This window comes from Odontesthes bonariensis, chromosome 19, assembly GCF_027942865.1.
Source record: "Odontesthes bonariensis isolate fOdoBon6 chromosome 19, fOdoBon6.hap1, whole genome shotgun sequence".
Lineage (NCBI taxonomy): Eukaryota > Metazoa > Chordata > Actinopteri > Atheriniformes > Atherinopsidae > Odontesthes > Odontesthes bonariensis.
The window spans coordinates 32,573,610-32,598,806 of NC_134524.1; the positions used below are offsets into that span (position 1 = coordinate 32,573,610).

A 25,197-nucleotide genomic window follows, 5' to 3' on the forward strand; every position below is an offset into this window, starting at 1 on the left:
TGACACAAGCTGACACAATGATGGTTCTCAATTCCAAATTGGGATTCTGCAATGTGCTCCCCGAGTAAGAACACATCCTCTGAACCAATCTCCGCCTGAAAGAAATGGTTGACAAAGGACAAGCCTGTATCACTGGGAAACCTTCAAAATGTGAAGAAGAAAAACTACATTTTATATTCGTATATTATGTCTACGGGGCTCAGCACCGAGCGATTTGTGTGACGTCACATGGTCATGTGACACAACAGCTTTGGCTTGAAGTCTTAAATGAGACGGACGTGTAGGCTGGAACCAGCTGCCAGTTTGGGTTCAGGAAGCAGACACCCTCTCTACCTTTAAGATAATTTCATAATTAGGTCAGCAAATAATCTCCATCCCACTTTTTTCAAGTCTACTTTCTCTCAGTTCTCAATTAGATTTAGAGTGCCGCACTTTTGGAAATCATTGCCAATTAACCTTAGAAATTGTCCAAGCATAAAATCATTTAAGAAACAAATAATTCACTTTCTATTGGTCCAGTTGAGCAATGCATAACCCACATATTTTCTTTATATCCCCAAGTTGCTTTTTTCTCTCTCTCTCTCTTTCTAAATTGTTTTATGTTGTTTTTCACATTACTGTAAATTAAATTTATGTAGAATCTTTGGGGCTCCACAGTGATGTAGTGGTTAGCACTGTCGCCTCACAGCAAGAAGGTTCCAGGTTCAACTCCCGGCTGGGCCCTCTCTGTGTGGAGTCTGCATGTTCTCCCCGTGTATGCGTGGGTTCTCTCCAGGTTCTCTGGCTTCCTCCCACTGTCCAAAAACATGCATGTTAGGTTAATTGGTGTCTTTAAAATTGTCCTTAGGAGTGAGTGTGTCTGGTTTGTCTCTGTGTGGCCCTGTGATGGATTGGTGGCCTGTCCAGGGTGCCTCTGGTCTGATGACCGCTGGGATAGGCTCCAGCCCCCCCGCGGCCTGACCGACGGATTCAGCGGGTATAGAAAAACACTGGATGTTTACCTTTGGAGGACCACTTGACAAGTCCTTAGGGTTTTTTTTTGTTTCTCCTGCACATTTGCATTATCTACTGTATACTTTGTATTTTTTTGTTGTTCTTCTACTTTTTTAATATGTTGTTTTTATTTTTTTTTTTTCATGTGTTAATAAAAAAAATAAATTAATTTAAAAAAAGACTAGGCTTAAAACTTTCCTTTCTGATAAAGCTTATAGTTAGGGATGGCTCAGGTGATCCTGAAACATCCCATAGTAAAGTTGCTATAGGCCCAGACTGCTGGGGGAGCTCCCATGGTGCACGTCCTCCCTCTGCTCTCTTCTTCCTCTCCATGTACACATGACATCACTGTTGTCACTAACTTGTGTTTCTCTTTCTCAGCAGGTATCTCTGGCCTGGTGTTATGGAGCTTGTTGTCCGCTCTTTCCTGTACTCTCAAAGCCCAGCTGGTCATTGCCACCTCCCTGAGTCTGGTTCTGCCAGAGGTTTCTTCCTGTTAAAAGGGAGGTGTTTTTTTTGTTTGTTTTTATTTATTTATTTCCAGTCACCTTGTGCACACAAGATATGAGATTGGATCGAAGAAAAGTTTCCATCCAATCTGTTGGTTTCCTTAGGTAGGCTACGTTATTTTTAAATTGACTTCGTATGTATGAATTTCACTAATTTGGAATTTAATTGATTGGATACGATTATATTTTTGAGATTTTGATTATATTACAAATAATTGGATTCTAATTGGCTTGTGTCATTGAAGTGCCTTGAAATTACTTTTGTTATTTGGTAGTATATAAATAAATTGAATTGAATTTATCAGACCCCGTGGAACCAGGTCCCACTATGGGTTCGAGAGGCTTAAAACTTTACTTTTAGATAAAAGGAATTCCAACGAGAGAAGAGAAGCCCAACTAAAAAGCTTATAGTCTTGAGTGGATCTTAACTATACCTTAGTTATTCTGCTATAGGCTTCATGACGAAGTAGGTATTAATGTGTTTATACCATTATTTTACCTTCCTGCAGGTACCTCTGCCCCTCCAACAAAAAAGAAATTGTTGCCCAGTGCTGAGAGGGAATTGTTGGGCTTCATTCGTTATTTGCCCCTTAATTTATATTTTAATGTGAGAGACGTCTCTCTCCTGGACTGTGAAGATCTAAATGGAAAACATTTTTCCGTTGATTTTTCTTTTTTTTTCTTTTAAACATGTAGTTAAAAGTTCCGGTACAAATAATATCAGCAAACCGGAGAACAGATATGAAAAGAATTGAACTCTGCTATACTATGTTGTGATATACTGTGCTTCTAACGAGCAATTTACAACAATCATTGAAACTTATACATCACTAAAACAGTTGTGTCTGAGCTTAGATAGATGGCATTTCTGAAAGGACATGAGTAAAAAGCAGATTAATGATACATTGGCCATTTTGCTTAAAGGTACAACATGGGATTTGCTAAGGGATTTCATGGCCACATGGTGGGTGGGGTCTGGTCAGCTGACTGCCATAGGCTGGAGGGTGTTTGTAGTCCAAGATCATCATCTCACCTGCAACACAAGTCACATGCGAACAGTTAGATAAGAAGCCCTTCCATCTTTTTCCATTTACAGTACCTGCCTTTAGGTTGGTTTCTTCAGGGACCTCATCAAACATAGTGGTTAAAGCCCTTTTCAGACATAGAACAGTTTGGGCTTTTTGTCAAAGTGTTAAAGGCGGTAGCATGGTTGACGCGTCTGTCACGGCGGTGTCGCACCGTGACGTCAAAATGACGTTTCAGGCCTGGCGCTTCCCTTGAAAAGACGGCGCAGCGCGTTGTCATGCACCAGTCGATTTTTGTAACTTGGCGGCGCCGAGCACAACGAACCGGATGGACCGATGTGAGACCAGGCTCAGTGAGGAGGTGCGTTTGTACAGCACCTGTACGAAACTGCAGTGAAACAGCACAGGGAGCACGTAAACTCCCCAAACTGGTGCACAGAGATTGGCAGAACTTTGGGGAAAGAGGGAGAGTTCTGTAAGAATGTGTGGAGGAAGCTACGGGACAGATACGTGAAGGCAAAGAAGAGGGCAGACACTCTGTTGATGCCGGGGGCTTCAAACTTTCACCTCTATTAACTGAATTAAAAAATTAAAATGATCCGAAAACTGCAGCAGTGTCATTAATTACAGTATTCCTGCTCTTGACAGCGGCATTGTTTTCTTCTCCACTTTCGTGGTTGTAGAGTAGCGGTAACCTTCACGTAGCAGCGCCACCTCTGTGACGGAGAAAATTGCAACTACTGGCGCGCAACGACTTGCGCCACTATACAGGGTCCTATGGCGGGCACGAACTCGTTACGTCATCAACACCGCTCGCGCGAGCAGACGCGGCAACCATGCTAGAGCCTTTAACATGTAGCTCTGTGTCCCTCAGATATTCAGTGAGCGGGTCATACTTGGTAGGAACAGTGGGTGAGCCGGAGCGGTGGAAGTGGATGTTCTGCCACTTGCCGTCCCGGCGGTGCCAGATGCGTGTCTCCTCTGACTGCATGGTGCGGGGCATGCCATTCCCGTCAATGTACTGCGTGAGGCGGATGTAGGCAATGCAAGCTGCCTCGTCTCCAATCAGGTGGACATGGGGGTTGAGCAGGATGGTGTGGATGGGCAGCTTCCCTTTGGACAGAGCTGCAGAGGAAGAAGATGTAAAAAACACCATCAAAGAGCAAATCTGATTCCACCAGAGCAGTGACAACACAATGTCCAGCTTATCACAACTTGGGTCCATTTTAGCCTCCATTCCTTTCTGTAACTACAGTTTGACACACATAACAGCTGGTATCAGTATTGCACAATACCTTTTGTAGTAACAAGAGATGTCACTAGTTTGTCCATCAGAGAGCACTGACAAGTTGATTCTCACACTGTGAAATGTCTCATTTATTGTACAGTACCTTGGTTACAGTTTTGAGTTGTGATTACAATATTATCATATAAAATATTACAATAAAACTTCAAAAGGAGGAATTAAACCACAAAAACAGGACGAAAATTTTGATAACCTGAAAAGTTAATACCTCTGTCAATCTCCTTAAACAAACTGCTGTCATCGGAGTGAGTTAAATCAAAGCATGATGAGTTCAGAAACAGAAAGGATATAAGGCGGACTTTCTCTGTCGAGTGATCTTTGATTTTAACCAGAACGGCTGTAAGCAGATTAGTGATCACAGCAGTGTAGTCCTTTGTCTGATTCCAGATGTACTGGGAATTTGAACTAAGTGTTTTAGCCAGTATTTGTGAATGCACATCAGAAAGTACTAACTAAACGTCAGAGATATACTTGCATTTTAACAATGCACACAACTTTATTTATATAGCATCTTTTAAAAACAAGTGTAACCCAAGTGCTTTACAAACTAAAAACCAAATCAAGACAAAGCAACCAAAATAAAAATACAATTTAAGACCATTCCTGAAAGCAATTAAAAGGGCAAAAAAAAAAAACCTAGTCAGGCTCTGTCAGAGTTGACAGGGGTGATAGTGCAGAGATAGAGTCCAGACATAGAGGAAAGTACAGAAAGAGAACGCAGTAGAGGGGGTAGGGAGGTACAGGGTAAGTGCTAGGATAGGAGATGCTCTCTAAAGAGCTGGGTCTTCAAGAGTTTCTTGGTAGCGCTCGGTAGGTCATTCCGCCATCTTGGAACAACACATGAAAAGAGTCTGGATTGTCTTGTGCGTGGTGTAGGCACTGCTAGATAGCAATCCTTTGATGACCGGAGTGACAAAGTCAAAAGGCCTTCACGAGAGCATTCTAGATGAAACCCGTTCTTAAGCACTCTGTAGGCTAGCATCAATGACTTGAATTTGATAGGGTTAGGATAAGGGTAGCCAGTGGAGTTCAATGAACAGAGGGGTGACATGTGCTTTTTTAGGCTGATTGAAGACCAGATGCACTGCCGCGTTCTGGACCATCTGCAGAGGTTTTACAGCACAGGCTGGGAGACCAGTTAGGAGGGCGTTGCAGTAGTCAAGGCGGGAGATGACCATAGATTGCACCAGGAGCTGGGTGGCTGGTTGGGTTAGGTACGGCCGGATCTTTCTTATCAGATTAAATTGTAGGTGTACAAAAGAAAGGAAGCAGAAAGGTATATTAAAACAAGTAGATCACATGAATTTTAAATTATATCAATGAATTAAGAATTGGCTCTTTCAAAAAGGTAAGTTTTGAGCATCAGTTTAAAATCAGAGATGAAGTCAATGTCTTGCACCCAAGAAGGTGGCTGGTTCCACAGGAGGGGATCCTCTGAACAAAGGGCTCTGCCTCCTATTCTAGTTCGTATACATCTGGGAACAACAAGTACAGCAGAATTCTGAGAGCAGAGTTATCTTATGGGGTGATAGGGAATAATGAGATCTTTTCAGATAATTAGGAGTTAGGCCATTAAAGGCTTTGTATTTTGTAAGAAGGATTTTATCCTGAAGTGGAGTTTAGGACAGGAGTTTCAGGACAGAGAAGAGATGAGTCGTCGTAATCAAAGATTGGTTTACTGGTGACTCATGTCCATAATGACATGAAGTGAAAACTGCAATAAAAATAAAATACAAACCAAATCCTGTGTCATTCTTTTACAACTTATCATTGTACTATGTACAAAGCCATGAACTGTCTTGTAAATAGTTGACTTTTTAAATGCTTTTTAACCGTAACTTATTAGCTACATTTTAATCAAATAACCCTTAATATATTAACTTAAACATGTACGGTACAGTATCAAATTAAACAATTTACAACAATGATTTATTCATCCTTTCCTGAGGATGCGACTGGATTCATGTGCCGATCTAACCTGTAGCCATAGACACAATATATGTATATTATGTCTATGCCTGTGGCTTCCTTGCATTTCCTGATCTGACTGACAGGATATCATGTGACACCTAAACCAAAGAAAATACATTTCAAAACAAAAGCATCGCAAAACAGCAACTGCTGTTGGAAAGCATCTCTCTGAGGCTGTCAGGGCCAAAAACAATGATCTTTGTTTTCTCTGAATTCCAAAGTAGGAAATGACAGCTCATCCAGATCTTTATGTCTGAAACACAACCTTATAGTTTCAGTAACTTGTTAGTATCACCAGGTTTCATTGATAAATAAAGCTGGGCATCATCAGCATAGCAATGGGAATTTATATTGTTTGTCCTGACGATTGTAGCGTTACCGGGTATTTATATACCTATTAAATATAAGGATTTATGAGATGTTCTTACAGTCTCAAATAAACCTTACCTCGAATTCAGGGCACCACCTACCTAGGTTTTTAACTTAATTTAAGTCACAGTCAAGTAGGAAAACTGTTCGAAATCTTACGATCCTGGTGTTAAATTAATCTTTCGATTAATATTCAATTAATATTCAGTCTCATATCTCGCTACTTTCGTGAAGTTCTCGTTTGGTTGGACAGACATTACGTAAAGAAAGCATACGACACAATCTGTGATTATAACATATATATAGATATATGAGCTGTTTATTACAATGATATGATCTTAGACATGAACCTTTAAACAAACAGGAGATGCATTGAATATGGGTGATTATATAAAACACTTAGTGAATATAAAATAAAATATGGGAATGGAGAGATACTGGAGTTATTCAAATAGTTTGGGTTGGCTGACTATTTGAATCTAAATACTGACATTTCGGATTAATGTATCATTCTGTGAAAGCCTCGAGACATCCATCAAACCCGCTTTAAGGTGAAAACGGGTCGGTCTTACTGTGCTGAAGTTCTGTTCAGTCGGTTCGGACCACGGTAGCGGCCACGCGGGTCCGAGGGGATTTCTCTTCCGCTCTCTGGGCCTTCCTGGCTGTGGTGGCTGACTTTAGCGGACTTCTCAGTTGCTTCTTTCACCGGGAAACCGAAACGATGGTGCCGAGGACTGGGGTTAGATGGTCGAATCTTCTTAGTGTCAGTGGGTCCGTTGCTTCTCTGATGAAGTGAACTTAAGTTCACAGAAGATTAATAAAAGGTTGCTTGGAGTTGGCTTTCTTGGTAGGAAAAGGTGATGATGGCGTGAAACAGCGGAGGTTAGGACGTGCGACGTAGAAGGACGTGGATGGCGAGGGACGAACAAAAACACGTAAAACGTGCATCTTCAGAGCATTTCAATCTGTTTCTTTGTTCGGGTCTTTCTTTCTCGTCTCCGGGGTCTCACTGGGTTCTGGAGGGTCTCCTCCGGTCGTCCGCTGCATCGTTATCCACACGTCCTTCCGTTCTCTCCTGAGATTATGGGAAAACTCCCAAACTCTGGTGAGCTCTTCTCTTCTGCTTAAACCATCTCTAAAAGTCTCTGAGCAGCTGTTCTCTGCTCAAATCTCCTTCTGAAACTCTGGGTTGGAACCCTTCTGGAACAAGAGGCAAGAAGCAAGAGAGCAGACGCCTGAAGCGAGCCAGCAAACGAGAGAACTAGAGAGCCAGAGAGCACTAGAGAGCGTGTTTTCCGCGGGTTCCGGGTTTTGACTCTCGGAGGCGGGGCTTACACTACTTTTTCAGCCAATGACATGCTTGAACTGTGTGCATGTCTGTGTAAGGTGATCTGTGCTATATGGGGATTTCTGGATGAGACAAAGAAACTCTTATTTCTCCATTACTCCCATCTCATAGAACATTTGTCTCAGTGATTCTGAAAACACCACATCTTGTTAAGATATGCAGATTAAAGATATAACATAGACTTGTAATATAAAGACATCAAAATAACACACATGATAAAGACAATTATGACTTTCAAAATTCAGATGAATATCTATGAAATCGTGACATATGAATAGTGAGTCACACAATGTTCAATTTCTGTGTTAACAATGGGGATACCAAACAAATAACAAATAGATACCGAAGGGACATCGTTAGAAGTTACTAGTTGCATATATTGTCCATTTTACTGAGTCCTCTGGGATTTAAATGTTCAACTAATCAACACTGCAGACCACTAGGGGGCAATGTGGTTCCATCAGGCAGGTTGGGCGTTTTCCACCAAAATCAGTTCTTTGTCAATATTTAAGCCAGAATCGTACAAATTGTCTCTATATGCGTCTTGTGATCAAGCTGGAAACCTGAAAGAAATTGTACACGGTTATCAAACACATTTAATATAGTTTTAAGATTCGACTAAAAGTGAGCCTTAGTGAAGTCTTCTCAGTTCGTATGTAGCCATCTGGTCGGTTTGCTGGTGAAAAGGGGTGTTAAAGTGTCAACTTTCGAGTTATGGTCTAGATAAGATAGTAAGTGTCCCACTTTTCCAAGAGTGAGTTCAATTCAATTCAATTCATTTTTATTTATATAGCGCCAAATACAACAAATGTCATCTCAAGGCACTTAGATAGTAAGTCCAATTCAAGCCAATTGGAATTCAATTAATTAATAATAATCATAATTCATAAAATAATCCAATTCGTTCATATAGAGCCAATTCAAAAACAATTTCCTAGCTAAGAAAACCAACAGATTGCACTGAAAACTTTTTGTTTTTCGGTCCAGTCTCCCGGCCTGAGCGGCGTGCCTGAGGCGACTGTGGAGAGAAACGACTCCCTTTTAACAGGAAGAAACCTCTGGCAGAACCAGACTCAGGAAGGGTGGCCATCCGCCTCGACCAGCTGGGGTTTGAGAAGACAGAAAAAGGGGGGGGAGGGGGGCAGGGGGCCACCGCGACGGCGGCACTGTAACACCATTCAAAGGATATCTGTTGGAACAGGGAAACACGAGTTAATGACCACAATAATATCACATATACATAAAGAGAGTAAAGTGAGGAAAGGTGTGTCAGATGAGGCCCCCCAGCAGTCTAGGCCTATAGCAGCTTAACTATGGGATGTTTCAGGATCACCTGAGCCATCCCTAACTATAAGCTTTATCAAAAAGGAAAGTTTTAAGCCTGGTCTTAAAAGTGGAAAGGGTGTCTGCTTCCCGGACATTTACTGGCAGCTTATTCCACAATTGAGGGGCCTGATAACTGAAGGCTCTGCCTCCCATTCTACTTTTAGAAACTCTGGGAACCTCAAGTAAACCTGCAGTTTGGGAACGAAGTGCTCTGTTAGGAAAATATCTTACAATGAGATCTTTAAGATATGATGGAGCTCGGTCATTAAGAGCTTTATATGTGAGGAGAAGAATCTTAAATTCTATTCTGAATTTAACAGGGAGCCAATGAAGAGAAGCTAAAACTGGAGAAATATGATCTCTGCTGTTAGTTCTCGTCAAAACTCTGGCTGCAGCATTTTGGATCAACTGAAGGCTTTTCAGAGAATATGTAGGACAGCCCAATAATAAAGAATTACAGTAGTCCAATCTTGAAGTAACAAATGCATGAATTAGTTTTTCTGCATCACTCTGAGACAAGATGTTCCTGATTTTAACAATATTACGAAGGTGAAAGAAGGCAGTCCTAGAAACCTGTTTTATATGCGAGTCAAATGATAAGTTCTGGTCAAAAATAACTCCAAGGTTCCTCACTGTAGAACTAGAAGCCAAGGAAATACCATCTAGAGTAACTATATAGCTAGACAATTTCTCCCTGAAACGCTCAGGTCCAAAGATAACGACTTCAGTTTTGTCTGAATTTAGCAGCAGACAGTTCTGAGTCATCCAGGTCTTTATGTCTTTAAGACATGCTTGTAGTCTGACCAACCTATTGGGTTCATCTGGTTTTATATATAAGTACAGCTGAGTATCATCAGCATAGCAATGGAAATTTATGCCATGCTGTCTAATAATGTTACCTAATGGAAGCATGTATAAAGTAAAAAGAATCGGTCCAAGCACAGAACCCTGGGGAACTCCATGACTTACTCTGGTGTGTGAGGAAGATTCTTCGTTTACAAGAACAAACTGAAATCTATCAGATAAATATGATTTAAACCAGCCTAATGCAGTTCCTTTAATCCCAATAACATGTTCAAGTCTGTGTAATAAGATACTGTGATCGACCGTATCAAATGCAGCACTGAGATCCAACAGGACAAGCACAGACACAAGTCCGCTATCAGAGGCTAAGAGGAGATCATTGGTAACTTTCAGCAGTGCTGTTTCTGTGCTATGATGCACTCTGAATCCTGACTGAAACTCTTCAAACAAATTATTTCTGTGTAAATGATCACAAAGCTGAGCTGCAACTATTTTTTCAAGAACTTTAGACATAAAAGGGAGATTGGATATAGGTCTATAATGAGCCAACACTTCTGAATCAAGAGTAGGTTTTTTAAGTAAAGGTTTAATTACAGCAACCTTAAAAGTCTGAGGTACATATCCTGTCAACAAAGACAGATTGATCAAATCCAATATGGAAGTGTCAATTAATGGGAAAACCTCCTTGAACAGTCTGGTTGGGATTGGGTCTAAAACACAAGTTGATGGTTTAGAAGAGACTATTGCTGTTGTTAGTTCAGAGAGATCAACTGGGCAGAAGCCGTCTAAATACAAATCAGGTTCTAAAGATACTTCTAAAGCTGCTGTACTTGATGATACATCACTGATAATAGTGGGAAGGACTCCATCAATCTTCTCTCTGATAGAAACAATTTTATTAATAAAGAAGCTCATGAAATCATCACTGCTGAGAGTTAAAGGAATAACTGGCTCAGCAGAGCTCGGACTCTTAGTCAGACTGGCTACAGTGCTGAAAAGAAACCTGGGATTATTCTTATTCTCTTCTATCAATGATGAATAATAAGCAGTTCTAGCTTTACGAAGGGCTTTCTTATACATTGTTAAACTATCTTTCCAGACTAACTGAGACTCTTCTAAATTAGAGGAACGCCACTGTCTCTCCAGCTTTCTTGCAGTCTGCTTTAAAGCACGCAGCTGTGAATTATACCAAGGAGCCAACCTCTTCTGACTGATTACCTTCCTTTTCAGAGGGGCAACATTGTCCAATGCTGTACGCATTGAAACTATAGTGCTGTCAACAAGAGAGTCAAATGCTGCTGGAGTAAAGTTTATGTAGTCGTCCTCTGTCATATCTGCACATGGCAGTGAAGAAAAGGATGATGGAATTAATTCTTTAAATCTGGTTACAGCATCCTCTGATAGACACCTTCTATATGTAAATTTCTTCTCAGAAACTGTATAGTCAAGTAATGTAAACTCAAAGGTTATCAGAAAATGGTCAGATAAGACAGGGTTATGAGGGAACACTGTTAACTGTTCACTCTCAATGCCATAAGTCAGAACAAGATCAAGGGTGTGATTAAGGCAGTGAGTCGGTCCGTGAACACTCTGAGAAAATCCAATAGAGTCTAATATAGAATTAAAGTTCATATTCAGGCAGTCATTTTCAACATCTACATGAATATTAAAGTCACCCACTACAATGACTTTATCTGTACTCAGCACTAACTGGGATAAAAACTCTGAGAATTCAGACAGAAACTCAGAATAAGGGCCAGGTGGACGATACACAACAACAAACACAAGAGGTTTCTGGGATTTCCACTTTGCGTGGGAAAAACTGAGAATCAGATATTCAAAAGAGCTCAAACTAATCTTGGGTCTGGGACTGATGAGTAACCCTGATCTGAAAATAGCTGCCACTCCTCCTCCTCTGCCTGTGGTTCGAGGAACGTGAACATTTAAACAGTCAGAGGGAGTTGCTTCATTAATGCTAACATGATCCTCCTGCTGCAGCCAGGTTTCTGTAAGACAAAATATATCAATATGATGATCACAAATCAACTCATTCACTAACAGAGACTTCGAAAGGAGAGATCTGATATTCAGCAAACCACATTTAATAGTTTGATGTTTTTGTTCAGTTAAAGTTTTTGTTTTAATAATTTCTTTTTGCACAAGAGGATTTGCTCCTTTTGTGTTAATTGATTGGGTGGGTAGCAGTAGGTGGGAAGCTGCAGAGAAGTGTGTAAGACTACAACTCTGCATCCTGGTCTGAGACCATGTTGTCATGAGTTCTTTGTTCATTCGAGTTTTCCAATTTTTATGGCAAGTGTCTGTTGCGAGTTCGACTCCCCAAAAGCTCTTAAGAGAGTAGAAGTTGAACGTAAATTAGGCAGTTTCTGTCTCTTTTTCCTTTGTGGAAAGAAAATGAAGATCTGGTTTATATCCACATACGTAAACATCCCCCACAGGAATGTTGGTTTTGTCAAAGTTTGAAAAACTCTTAATCCACACGGCACTGTGACTGCTACACGATACTGCCTAAAGGTAGCAATGTATGAAGAGAATAGACTTGATCCATGTCCGTCCCTTATTAAACACCATAACAAACTCTGGTATGTGGAGAGGACACATCATTTACTTGTACAAAAGAAATCTGTTAGATAGATATGACCTAAACCAGTCCAAAGCAGTAGCCATGACCAAGATCTACCAGGACCAACAAAACCATTACTGGTGGCCATAAGAAGGTAATTTGTAACTTTGATTAATACAGTTTCAGTGCTATGTTGTAAGCTAAAGGCCCGGTCACACATCCCTCCACGGGCATATCGCGGCCGAATCACGGCCAAAAATTTCTGCCCGTGAAGCAGACGCTGTGGAAAATGTGCAAAATTGGCTTACCCGCGGTTTACCTGTGGTATGCCCGCGGAACAGACGCCGGCGACTGTTCCGCGTCCTTATCGCGGGTGAAGCGCGGCGGTACCGCGGCCTACCACGGGTATAATAAAGCAGCCGAACCGGGCTGTAGAAATCATAACCACTCAAGACACAGTCCCGTGAAGATGGCACCGAAGAAGAAGCAGCGTGCGAGCAAGAAGCCGAGGGCAGCTCAGGTCTCCTGCCAATCCAGTCGCGCACCCAGATGTTCCGGACCACCATCCTCCTCCTCCTTCGTCTTCTTCGGTCAATGAGGAGCTGATGGATCTGTAACACTTGGTTCTGATGCTGCTGGAGCAGCAAGACGAGGTCATTACTGTGACGGGGATCCATGTTCACCCCTTGACGTCTGGAGCACAACTGACGAATGCTCGGCAAATCGCGGAGAAAGGCGTTTGTCCGTGCTTACACGCGGTACACACGCTAATGCACGTGATAACAACGCGGTACAGACGCGGAACAAACGTGTTATGACCGTACTCCACCCGCGATTACCCGCTGATCCTACCGCGTGTAACCACGTCTTAACCGCGGCCGTAGCATGTCCCAGCACGTTTGTTCCGCGTCTTTACCGCGTGTGTACAACGTGTGCCGCCCGCGATTACCCGCGGTCTAAAGTTTTGGGCAGCCCAAAACTTTTTCGCGCGGCCAACCGCGTGTGAATTTCTTACCGCGTGTAACGACGGGTGAAGTACGGCTGTATCGCGTCTCAATCGCGACCTCAAAGCGTCCAACAGCGTCTGCTTCACGGGCAAACAGTTTTGGCCGTGATTCGGCCGCGATATGCCCGTGGAGGACATGTGTGACCGGGCCTTAAAACCAGACTGAAACTCCCCATATAAACCGTTGTTTTTCAAATGTGTAATAAGTTGTTGAAGGACTATTTTTTTCAAGGATTTTAGCAATAAAGGATGTGTTAAAATTATAAATATGATGACACCTGATGACTTGAAACAGAAACTGACAGGTGGAAACATGGTCGACAGTCGCATCTGACGTCTCTGGATTGTTCTTACAAATTTTTTACTCAATTTTTACTTGTTTTCCAGTTTTAACCCCTTTCTTAAAAAGTTGGATTTTAAGGCCACGTTATTTTAATAGTAAATCCAAGGCCGTGACTACTATTGAGGACACCAAGGTCGTGTCCTCTGTATCTTTTAAATTTTTTTTGCTTAAATTGTATATAAACTCAAAATAAATTACACGTGAAACTGACTGCAGGACGATGATCTTGGTCTTCCACAAAACCGTAAGGGGATTTTATACTTGAAGAGCCAAGAGTAGCGCGACTGTTTAATAAAACAGTAGCTCGAGAGTTCGGGCATAAGTGCTGCGCGTCATCAACAATACGCACTGTCGCTATGGTAACTGCCACACACAGGTCGGACGTTACCGCTACCATTAGTGAGTCAGTCAGTCAACCAGTCACTGGAAGAGGAGCACATCAAGCTAAAAATATAAGTGGAGAGCAGTTTCAGTGGTAAGAAAAAAAGGCATTTTCATGTGGAACCTCTCTATTGGGGAAGGAGCCTGTCTCCTTGAGAGGGGTTGGACTCTCTTTCCATCTGGAGTTGCAGGTTGTGAGGGTCTCTGCTCTTTGCGTTTGATGTGGTTCTGTTAGCGTCGTTGGGCCGTGACCTTCAGCTCTCACTGGAGCGATTCGCAGCCGAGTGTGAAGCGGCTGGGATAAGAATCAGTACCTCCAAATCTGAGACCATGGTCCTCAGCCGGAAAAGGGTGGAATCGGTGCGGCGTCAGCAGTGATGCAGGCTCTGCACCGGCCCATCGGGTGAAGGAGCTGAGCCAAAAAGCGAAGCTCTCGATTTACCAGTCAATCTATGTTCCTACCCTCACCTATGGTCACGAGCTGTGGGCAGTGACCGAAAGAACGAGATCGCCAATACAAGCGGCCGAAATGAGTTTCCTCCGCAGGGTGTCTGGGCTCTCCCTTAGAGATAGGGTGAGAAGCTCGGTCATCCAGGAGGGGCTCGGAGTAGAACCGCTGCTCCTCCGCATCGAGAGGAGTCAGATGAGGTGGCTCGGGCATCTGGTGAGAATGCCTCCTGGACGCCTCCCCGGTGAGGTGTTCCGGGCCCGTCCCACTGGGAGGAGACCCCAGGGAAGACCCAGGACACGTTGGAGAGACTGTGTCTCTTGGCTGGCCTGGGAACGCCTCGGAGTCCGCCTGGAAGAGCTGGAGGAAGTGGCCGGGGACAGGGACGTCTGGTGTCAGTGATGGACAAGAGCCTGAGTGTCATGGTTTTGCCGATTTGTCTAACCCACATACAGAGAGCCTCTCAGGAGTTCGGTAGCGGTAAAGAATTTTATTTAAACAGATAGGGAGGAATCTCCTCAGGAAACGGATCTGGTTCCACTGCACGATCTTGATGGGCACTTGAAGGAGAACACAGAGTTAGTGGTAGAACGTAGATGGAAATTCCTTTGCTCTAAATTAATGGAGGCTTACTCGGAGGATGAGGGGTCCTGCTGTGGGGGGGGGTCTGGGAGAAACCTGGTGGATTCTTGAGTTCAGAGAGGTGGCTTAGTTTCTTGTCAGGAGCACGGTGGAGAGCGGACAGGGTTCGATCAGAAGGCTGAGAGAGCTGTGAATAGTGATGTTACCTCCAACACCGAAGCTCCGAAGCACGCTTCAAACTTGACAGGGTAGTTATAGTGAAGCAGTGGGCCGGAGCTTGCTTCATGTGACATCACTGATGACGTTTGAACCACTTCACTGCTTCATTCAGACCGAGTCAGCTGACTGCTTCGAGTTGATGTGCGGAGCTTTGAATATTTGCCGCGATTCAGTGTATTCAAGATGGCTGAGGCCCTGGTTCATGTCCCCGTTCTACATGTATAATACGTTACGAACATGGAGCAACCATCGAGGAAGCGTTCTAAAGTGTGGGAATATTTCGACCCAAATCCTTCAGCACACCAGCCTCCTCTGTTCCCTGTGACAGAGTATTTTTCAAAGCTGGAGAAATTGCCAAAAAAAAAAAAAAGAAATCGTTTGAGTCCTTCTACTGTGCAAAAACTACTTTTCTTTAATAAAAACACCTGAAGTAACACAAGCACCCTCTTTATTACACCAAGCACACTCCCAAAGAAAATACGAATGACAAACCAAAAATTTTCCCATTGTTTTTAAATTATTCCATCCATCCATCCATCCATCCATCCATCATCTTCCGCTTCTCCGGGGGTCGGGTCGCGGGGGCAGCAGCTTAAGCAGAGAAACCCAGGCGTCCCTGTCCCCGGCCACTTCCTCCAGCTCTTCTGGGGGGACCCCGAGGCGTTCCCCTGCCAGAGATCCAACGTGTCCGGGGTCTTCCCCAGGGTCTCCTCCCAGTGGGACTTGTCTCACCAGGCGTCCAGGAGGCATCCTAACCAGATGCCCGAGCCACCTCATCTGACTCCTTTCGATGCGGAGGAGCAGCGGTTCTACTCCGAGCCCCTCCCGGATGACCGAGCTTCTCACCCTATCCACCTACTGTCCTGGCGGTGAATCGCCACGCAGCACACGCAACCGCCGGCAAAGCAAAATGAAGCATAAACGTCTCGAGCCATTAACACAAGCGCAAGACGCAAGCGCAAGGGCAGTTAAAAGAGGCATAACTCAGCCTTAAGGGAGAGCCCAGACACCCTGCGGAGGAAACTCATTTCGGCCGCTTGTATTGGCGATCTCGTTCTTTCTGTCACTACCCACAGCTCGTGACCATAGGTGAGGGTAGGAACGTAGATTGACCGGTAAATCGAGAGCTTCTCCTTCTGGCTCAGCTGATGGCGCACCGATCCACATGTCAACCTCCCGCAACTGTCCCTCACTCGTGAACAAGACCCCGAGATACTTGAACTCCTCCACTTGGGGAAGGATCTCATTCCCGACCCGGAGAGAGCAAATTATTATTTCATGGGTAAATTAATCAATCTTTAATGAGGTACTACAAACCCATATGTACAACACACATACATAAGTATTATTATCGTGTTATTATATGCATCACATTCGCAGGGCTTCATATGGTGCAACAATCGCTACGCCAGTAGATGTCACCCAAGGGAATTGAATGAAGCTTCGAGTAGTGAACCACTTTATGACACAATGGTTCAAAATGATTCAATGCTTCAAAAAGCCTCGTTTTGCCATCACTAGCTGTGAATCATAGGCTAGATCCAGGCTTGGAGGATGCTTCAGGAGACCACGCTGGGCACGTTTCTGAAGATGGAAATACTTTAGGAATCAAAAAGCACAACAGTAAAGTTATTCTCAAGGGTTAACAATATTCAAAGGCTTGAGGCAAGGGTTACCACGTATGGTTGACACTGAGGCGTCGAAGGACTGGCAGCATGCTCCTTAAATGCTTCCAATGATGAGGAATAATTGAACCCAGGTGTGTCAAGTAGATGGCTGGCTCACTCTCTCACGCTCCAAAAACCACCTGCTGGACTCAAGGTGAAACGCCACTCCCAGACCCCAACACTGAGTAATCTAATGTACTTTATATATACAGCCCTTTACAGACAATCCTTTCGGTGTACCAAAGTGCAAGACTCTGTAAAGGCACGTATGATGGACTTGGTGCAAAGCCGAAGAATCGTCAAACTGTTGGTATCAACAGAGGATATGTAACATCACCCGGAATAAAGTTAACAAACAGATTTTTACCACTGTCAGAGCCAAATGTGACTGAGTGTAACAAACAGAGAGACGGTACAAAGAAGCAGATGGACAGAGAAACTGTGCCGAGTGTCAAGGTCAAAGATACTCTTGTGCTTGGAGACGGAGCCATATCTAATATAAACATAAACAGAATGGTTACATGCAGCTATCCAAGTGCCACTGTCTCTGACATCACAAGATTACTACCAGAGGTACTGGCAAAACACCAAGGGGTGAAACAGCTGATTGTGCACGTGGGTGCAGTGGACATCAGAGAGAATCAGTCTGAAATCTTAAAAAAAGACTTTGAGAAACTGTTTGAGAGTCTTGATAAAGTGACAATACCAACATTCATAAGTGGACCTCTCCCAAACATCGACAGGAGGATCAACAAATTCAGCCGGCTGCTTCAGTTGAACACATGGCTGTCCAAAGTCTGTGAGTCCAGAGGACCTCATTTCATCGAGAACTTTAATCTTTTCTGGCAAAGAGATGATCTCTTTCAAAGAAAAGGCCCACACCTGAACAGAGGTGGAGTGAGACGACTGACGGATAATCTTCTCCACGCTCTGAGGCATCAGAAGGGGTCAGGGCCAGGGCCAGGACCAGGACCAGGACCAGGACCAGGACCAGGACCAGGACCAGGACCGGGTCCTGTGCTGCCGCAGAGAGAGAAGACGAGCCAGAGAAGAGCTCCTGCCTCGCCACCCAAGGACCCAGCAAAGAATTCAGCCACAGCAGCCACAGCAGCACCTCCAGCATCCCGAACACAGGATTCAGCAGCTCCACCATCGTCTTCACCACGGGCCTCACCACAGGCCTGGGACCCACCTGCTGCATCTACACCCTCCAGAGATGTTTCACCATCGTTCTCTTCTCCACCGTCACCCAGGAGATTTCCTGATCACCTTGAAAGCTTGGTGAAATCGGGGATTAAAATGGTTCCTCTCACGCCAAACATGGCAAGATCAAGAATTCTATCCTCAAAGAAGCATCGAGCCCCTCTCCCTCCCCAGCCTACTCCATCGACCAAAGCCCCCCCAGCTTGGCCCCCACCACCGGTGCCCACAGCTGTCATTTCCAACAGCGTCAATGCTGTTGTCTAGGACACTAAGGGCCTCTGTGTTGGTAAACACCATCTAAACCAGAGGTCCAAGGATGGAGTGAAGAGAGGGACAATCAGACTGTCCAATCAGAGAAATCTTATCCATATCCCTTGCAAGAACACAGCATCCAGTTCAACTATAACTAATCTCAAACACGCAGTACTCAATGTCAGATCTTTAAGTAACAAATCATTCTTAATTAATAGTTTTATTTCCTCTCACAATCTTGATTTTATGTTTTTAACTGAGACGTGGCTCGACAAAAACACAGCAAATGCAGTCCTGATTGAGTCTAGTCCACCTCACTTCAATTTTGTGTCTGAAACACGAGAAAACCAGAGGGGTGGGGGTGTTTGTGCCATGTTCAGGGACAATATACCCACCCACAAGTTGTCATTTGGGTTTTTTTCATCATTTGAGTATGTGTCATTCAAAATGGAGATAAAACAATCTTCTATACTTTATATCACCATTTATAAACCACCACAGAATTGTTTTATTGATGATTTTACTGAACTACTTTCAATTGTGTGCACTGCTTTTGACTGTTTAATCATAACAGGGGACTTGAATGTGCATGTGGACGTAGCGCATAACAAGGAAGCTAAAGAGCTCACTGCTGTCCTTGAAATGTTTGGTCTAACTCAGCATGTGACTGAGCCCACCCACAACAGAGGGCACACTCTAGATGTGCTCATTTCAAGGGGTGTTATTATTTCAAACGTGAATGTCGTTGATGTTGCTTTATCTGATCATTTCTGTGTTTTCTTCGACCTATCTACTTTACCCAAAACACCAGCTGGGTCTGCAGTTGTTCGGGGAAGACTCATAAATGACAGAACAGGGACACAGTTTATGGAAATGATTAGGTTTGAGAAAACCCTGTGTTCTGATGTTGATGATCTGTTGAACTCTTACACATCAAGTCTCTTAAATGTTTTGGATGCCATTGCTCCTGTCAAGGTTAGAATGGTTAAAAGTAGGCAAAGGGCGCCATGGAGGAAAGAAGAGTCGGTCAGGGCACAGAAAAGGGAGTGCCGGAGAGCCGAACGGAAATGGCGCAAGTCAAAGCTCCAGGTTCATTATGAGACTTACAAAGAAAAGCTATGTGTGTTCAACCAGACTTTGCGTAGAAAAAGGGAGAGTTATTTTTCTGAAATCATCAAAAACTGCAGTAACAACTCTCGTGTCCTGTTTGCTACAGTAAACAGATTAACAAATCCTCCAGTTTCACTGCCTTTAGAACTCATTTCTACATCCAAGTGTAATGAGTTTGCAATATTCTTTAATGACAAAGTTCAAGGCATTAAAAATGCAATAATTTCCACAACACAAATAACTACTCTGCAGCCAGCTAGACACCTAGAGCTGACACATTTCACACCTGTTACTGACAAAACAGTCAGAGACCATCTGCAGTCTGAGTTCATCAACGTGCTGCCTTGATGAGTTGCTCACTAGATTCCTAAAGTCTGTGCTGAGCAGTTTGTTACCACAACTTGCTCATCTAGTCAACATCTCACTCCAGACTGGAACATTTCCAAAGGCCTTAAAGGATAAGATCGGTTTTTTGACATTGGGCCCTTGATTTCACATTATAACATGATGTTCTACTCACCCCTGCTTGTTGTTGGTCATTCGGAGCTGTTCCGAAGATATTCGAGAGGCGTCTGGCTGCTCTCTTGAGATATTCGGCCATGAAACGGTTTCCTATGGGCAAGCTTATACAGGCACAAACTACGCTGTTTATAATTTATTAATTACTCTACACTAGCACTGATAACGTGGAGGTGCGTCGCTTACTTAAAAAAATCCGGGTTACTAATTTTGAATTTTAGCCGAATGAATAAATAGGCAGCAGGTCTGTGGGCTGTCTGTGGCAGTAGCACGACGATGACGTCAGTTACACCCACTTTACGACGAAAAAAACAAAATTACAATAACCCGGATTTTTTTAAGTAAGCGACGCACCTCCACGTTATCAGTGCTAGTGTACAGTAATTAATAAATTATAAACAGCATAGTTTGTACCTGTATAAGCTTGCCCATAGGAAACCGTTTCATGGCCGAATATCTCAAGAGAGCAGCCAGACGCCTCTCGAATATCTTCGGAACAGCTCCAAATGTTCAACAACAAGCAGGGGTGAGTAGAACATCATGTTATAATGTGAAATCAAGGGCCCAATGTCAAAAAACCGGTCTTATCCTTTAAAAACTGCTGTCATTAAGCCTCTTCTAAAGAAGAGCAATCTTGATGCCACAGTACTGAACAACTACCGGCCCATATCAAACCTGCCATTCTTAGGCAAAGTCCTAGAAAAAGTTGTATACCAACAGCTTAGTGACTTTCTCCTGTCTAACAATGCTTTTGATACTTTCCAATCAGGCTTTAGGCCCCACCACAGCACTGAGACAGCTCTGATCAAGGTGACAAATGACATCCGCCTGAACACAGATGCAAGTAGAGTCACAGTCTTAGTTCTGCTGGACCTGAGTGCTGCCTTTGACACAGTTGACCATGCGATCTTATTACAGAGGTTAGAAGACTGGGTGGGAATCTCTGGTCGTGCTTTAAACTGGTTCAAGTCCTATCTGGAGGACAGGAAATATTTTGTTGAAATTGGTAACTGTGTCTCAGACAAAATGGCTATGACCTGTGGGGTTCCCCAGGGGTCACTCCTGGGACCCGTATTGTTCAATCTGTACATGCTTCCACTAGGCCAGCTAATACGCAGCTATAATGTGTCCTACCACAATTATGCAGATGACACTCAGATCTACGTGTCACTGACGGCAGGAGAACACGGGCCTGTAGATACACTGTGTCGCTGCATCGAACAGATCAGTGTGTGGATGCAAAACAATTTCCTCCAGCTTAACTCAGACAAAACTGAAATCATTGTCTGTGGCCCACAGAAACAAAGAGAAAGTGTTATCAGTCACCTTGAGACTCTCTCTCTAAAACCTAACTATCAAGTTAGAAATCTCGGGGTAATATTGGACTCAGACCTGAACTTTAACAGCCACATTAAATCTGTAACATCAGCAGCTTTTTACCATCTAAAAAACATTGCCAGAATCAAAGGAATAGTGTCTAAACCAGACTTAGAGAGACTGATCCATGCGTTTGTCTCCAGCAGGTTAGACTACTGTAACGGCCTGCTCACTGGGCTCTCTAAACGGGCTATAAGACAGCTGCAGTACATCCAGAACGCTGCTGCTCGAGTCCTGACTACAACCAGGAAATACGACCATATTAGTCCAGTGCTCAGGTCTCTGCACTGGCTTCCTGTCGCTCAGAGAATAGACTTTAAAACAGCTCTGCTTGTGTACAAGTCTCTTCACGGTCAAGCGCCAAAGTACATCTCTGACATGTTAGAGCCATATGAACCAACTCGGGCTCTGAGAACCTCAGGGAGGGGTCTCCTGCTGGGGCCCAGAGTCAGGACTAAACAAGGTGAGGCTGCGTTTCAGTTTTATGCCCCTAAAACCTGGAACAGTCTTCCAGAAGATGTGAGACAGGCCTCAACTCTGACAATGTTTCAATCCAGGCTGAAAACAGTTCTATTTAGCTGTGCATATGACACCTGAAAGTATTTTATCTGCACTCTTCACTTTTTAATTACTTAATGATTATTTTAATGGGTTTTAAATTTCTTTCTTTTTTAATTTCTTTCTTTCATTTTTTTTATTCCTTTTTAATGGTTTTATTGCCTTCTTGTGATTTTATGTAGCTGTAAAGCACTTTGAATTGCCCTGTGTATGAATTGTGCTCTATAAATAAAATTGCCTTGCCTTTACAGCAGGTAATAAATAAATAGAAGAATAAGTAAAAACAAATAAAAACAATAAAAGAACAGTGAAAGCAATAAAATACAAGAAAATCAAATAAGATAAAAGTGTCATCATACTACTGGGTATTAAAAGCCATCCTAAATAAGTAGGTTTTTAGCCTAGATTTGAAGAGGCCCAGGTCAGAAATAAGACGCAGCTGGACGGGGGGCTTATTCCAGAGCCTGGGGGCAGCTTTGGGAAAAGGCTCGCTCACCCCAGGGTTTGTATTTTGACGTGGGCACTTCCAGCAGAAACTGATCTGTTGACATCAGAGCTCTACCAGGATTGCGGACTGTTAAAAGCTCAGACAAATACGATGGGGCGAGGCCGTTAAGAGCTTTAAAAACAAACATAAGTTTAAAATCAGTTCTATAAAGGACAGGAAGCCAATGGAGGGAGTTAAGAACAGGAGTGATGTGCACACGTCTGTTGGTGTTGATTAAAAGACGGGCAGCAGCGTTTTGCACAAGTTGAGGGCGACTGAGAGAAGACTGTACAGGGAACTGGTTGACCACTTTGTGGCATAGTATGGGAACAATCACAATAAGCCAAGCATTATTTCTATTCTGGAAAAAAGAGGTGGTAGTGGTGTATAACTACAGATACCTGGTAGTATACCTGGACAACAGATTGAACTGGTAATGTATAAAAGGGGACAGGGCAGACTGTACTTCTTGAGGAAGGTTAGGTCCTTGGTATCTGCACCAAGATTTTGAATATCTTCCATAAGTCTGTGGTGAAGATTGCAATCTCCTCTGGAGCCCCTGAAGCTGATTATACAAAGAGAAATGCTGCAAAAGCTGCTACCATAATGGTCAAAACAGCAAACCCTCCACATAACATTGTGATGAAATAATTAGGTATGGTCAGTCAGAGGCTTTGTCAGCTCTGCTGCTCTGCTGCAACAAAGAACATTACATTTGAAATTACACAGCTCTGACGGTCCCGCCGGGGCAAAGGAAGCTGAGGCGCTGGAGGCGGCCGGGGCAAAGGAAGCTGAGGCGCTGGAGGCGGCCGGGGCAAAGGAAGCTGAGGCGCTGGAGGCGGCCGGGGCACAGGAAGCTGAGGCGCTGGAGGCGGCCGGGGCACAGGAAGCTGAGGCGCTGGAGGCGGCCGGGGCAAAGGAAGCTGAGGCGCTGGAGGCGGCCGGGGCACAGGAAGTTGAGGCGCTGGAGGCGGCCGGGGCAAAGGAAGCTGAGGCGCTGGAGGCGGCCGGGGCACAGGAAGCTGAGGCGCTGGAGGCGGCCGGGCACAGGAAGCTGAGGCGCTGGAGGCGGCCGGGCACAGGAAGCTGAGGCGCTGGAGGCGGCCGGGGCAAAGGAAGCTGAGGCGCTGGAGGCGGCCGGGGCACAGGAAGCTGAGGCGCTGGAGGCGGCCGGGGCACAGGAGGCTGAGGCGCTGGAGGCGGCCGGGGCAAAGGAAGCTGAGGCGCTGGAGGCGGCCGGGGCAAAGGAAGCTGAGGCGCTGGAGGCGGCCGGGGCAAAGGAGGCTGAGGCGCTGGAGGCGGCCGGGGCAAAGGAAGCTGAGGCGCTGGAGGCGGCCGGGGCACAGGAAGCTGAGGCGCTGGAGGCGGCCGGGGCAAAGGAAGCTGAGGCGCTGGAGGCGGCCGGGGCAAAGGAGGCTGAGGCGCTGGAGGCGGCCGGGGCACTGGAGGCTGAGGCGCTGGAGGCGGCCGGGGCAAAGGAAGCTGAGGCGCTGGAGGCGGCCGGGGCAAAGGAAGCTGAGGCGCTGGAGGCGGCCGGGGCAAAGGAGGCTGAGGCGCTGGAGGCGGCCGGGGCAAAGGAAGCTGAGGCGCTGGAGGCGGCCGGGGCACAGGAAGCTGAGGCGCTGGAGGCGGCCGGGGCAAAGGAAGCTGAGGCGCTGGAGGCGGCCGGGGCAAAGGAGGCTGAGGCGCTGGAGGCGGCCGGGGCAAAGGAAGCTGAGGCGCTGGAGGCGGCCGGGGCAAAGGAAGCTGAGGCGCTGGAGGCGGCCGGGGCACAGGAAGCTGAGGCGCTGGAGGCGGCCGGGGCAAAGGAGGCTGAGGCGCTGGAGGCGGCCGGGGCACAGGAAGCTGGTCCCTTTCCGACCTGGCTGCCATCAGGCGGAGAAATTTGAGGTGAGGTGCAGGGAACTGAGGCCAACGAGGGAACATGTTAGTTTGATCCATGGTTTGTCAGATCCTGCAGTCACGGGTTGAAGGTGGCAAGGAAGGAAGATCCAGGTAAGGACACAGAGTGAGAGCCAGGAGGCGAAATAAAAGGAAACTATTCATTTTAAAACAAGGGCGCGGCAAAGCCGAAAACACAAAAAAACAAACTGGAGAAAAACAAAAAACAAAATACCGACAAACCAGAAAAAGGCAAGACTTAACTAGACTGGAACAAGAATTACAGAGGACGAGGGGTAGAAGCAGATCTGACAAATGCTGAGAACAAACCGGGAGGCTAAATACTGTGGGAAGATTGATTCATGAGTAAATGCAGCTGAGAATAACTGAACACAGGTGAAAGAGTGGAGCTGATGACTGGCAGGAGGGAACTGAGGAAAGAGGTGAGGAAATGGCAAAACTTAATCCAGACAGAAAAAAACAAAATACACAGATTGTGACACATTGTGCATCAAGAGGTGCTGTTGTTTTAATATTGTAATTACTTTCTTTTAAGACATGATAAGGACCAGATGATTTTTTGATGACATGTAAATCTTAGAATTGATAAGGGGTGTACCTACTTATTACCATGAGAGCCTTAATGTCTATCTTTAAAGCATTAAACTAAATTAACCCTTAAAAAAGAAAAGAAAATTATACTAATCTGATACTATTTTTGTCAATTTTGGGGTTATTGTTGTTATTGTCACGGTCAACTCTGAGGTTTCACTCCACCCTGTCCAACAGATGATCTTTACCATTGTCAAAGTAGAAGCGGTGAAAGTCCATGCCCTTCACCAACTGGTTCAAAGCCTCAGGCTCAAAGGATGTGAGGCCAGGATCGCATATCTTCCTGAAAGAGAACACCAAGCAGCCATATTAAATATATG

The 25,197-nt window shown here is 44.7% G+C and overlaps 1 protein-coding gene across 1 annotated transcript in view; it reads right to left on the reverse strand.

Annotated features, from left to right (window-relative positions):
* Positions 1–2,175: 2,175 nt before the first annotated feature.
* The window catches only part of LOC142368548 (calcium/calmodulin-dependent protein kinase type II delta chain-like), a 37,260-nt gene continuing 14,238 nt past the window's right edge, over positions 2,176–25,197 (reverse strand). The window contains exons 3-5 of the mRNA XM_075450756.1: positions 25,066–25,160; positions 3,424–3,652; positions 2,176–2,535 (exon numbers count right to left, since the gene is read on the reverse strand). Of these exons, the coding sequence (XP_075306871.1) occupies positions 2,532–2,535; positions 3,424–3,652; positions 25,066–25,160 (328 nt within the window). The 3' untranslated portion in view covers positions 2,176–2,531. The remainder of the gene's footprint in view (positions 2,536–3,423; positions 3,653–25,065; positions 25,161–25,197) is intronic.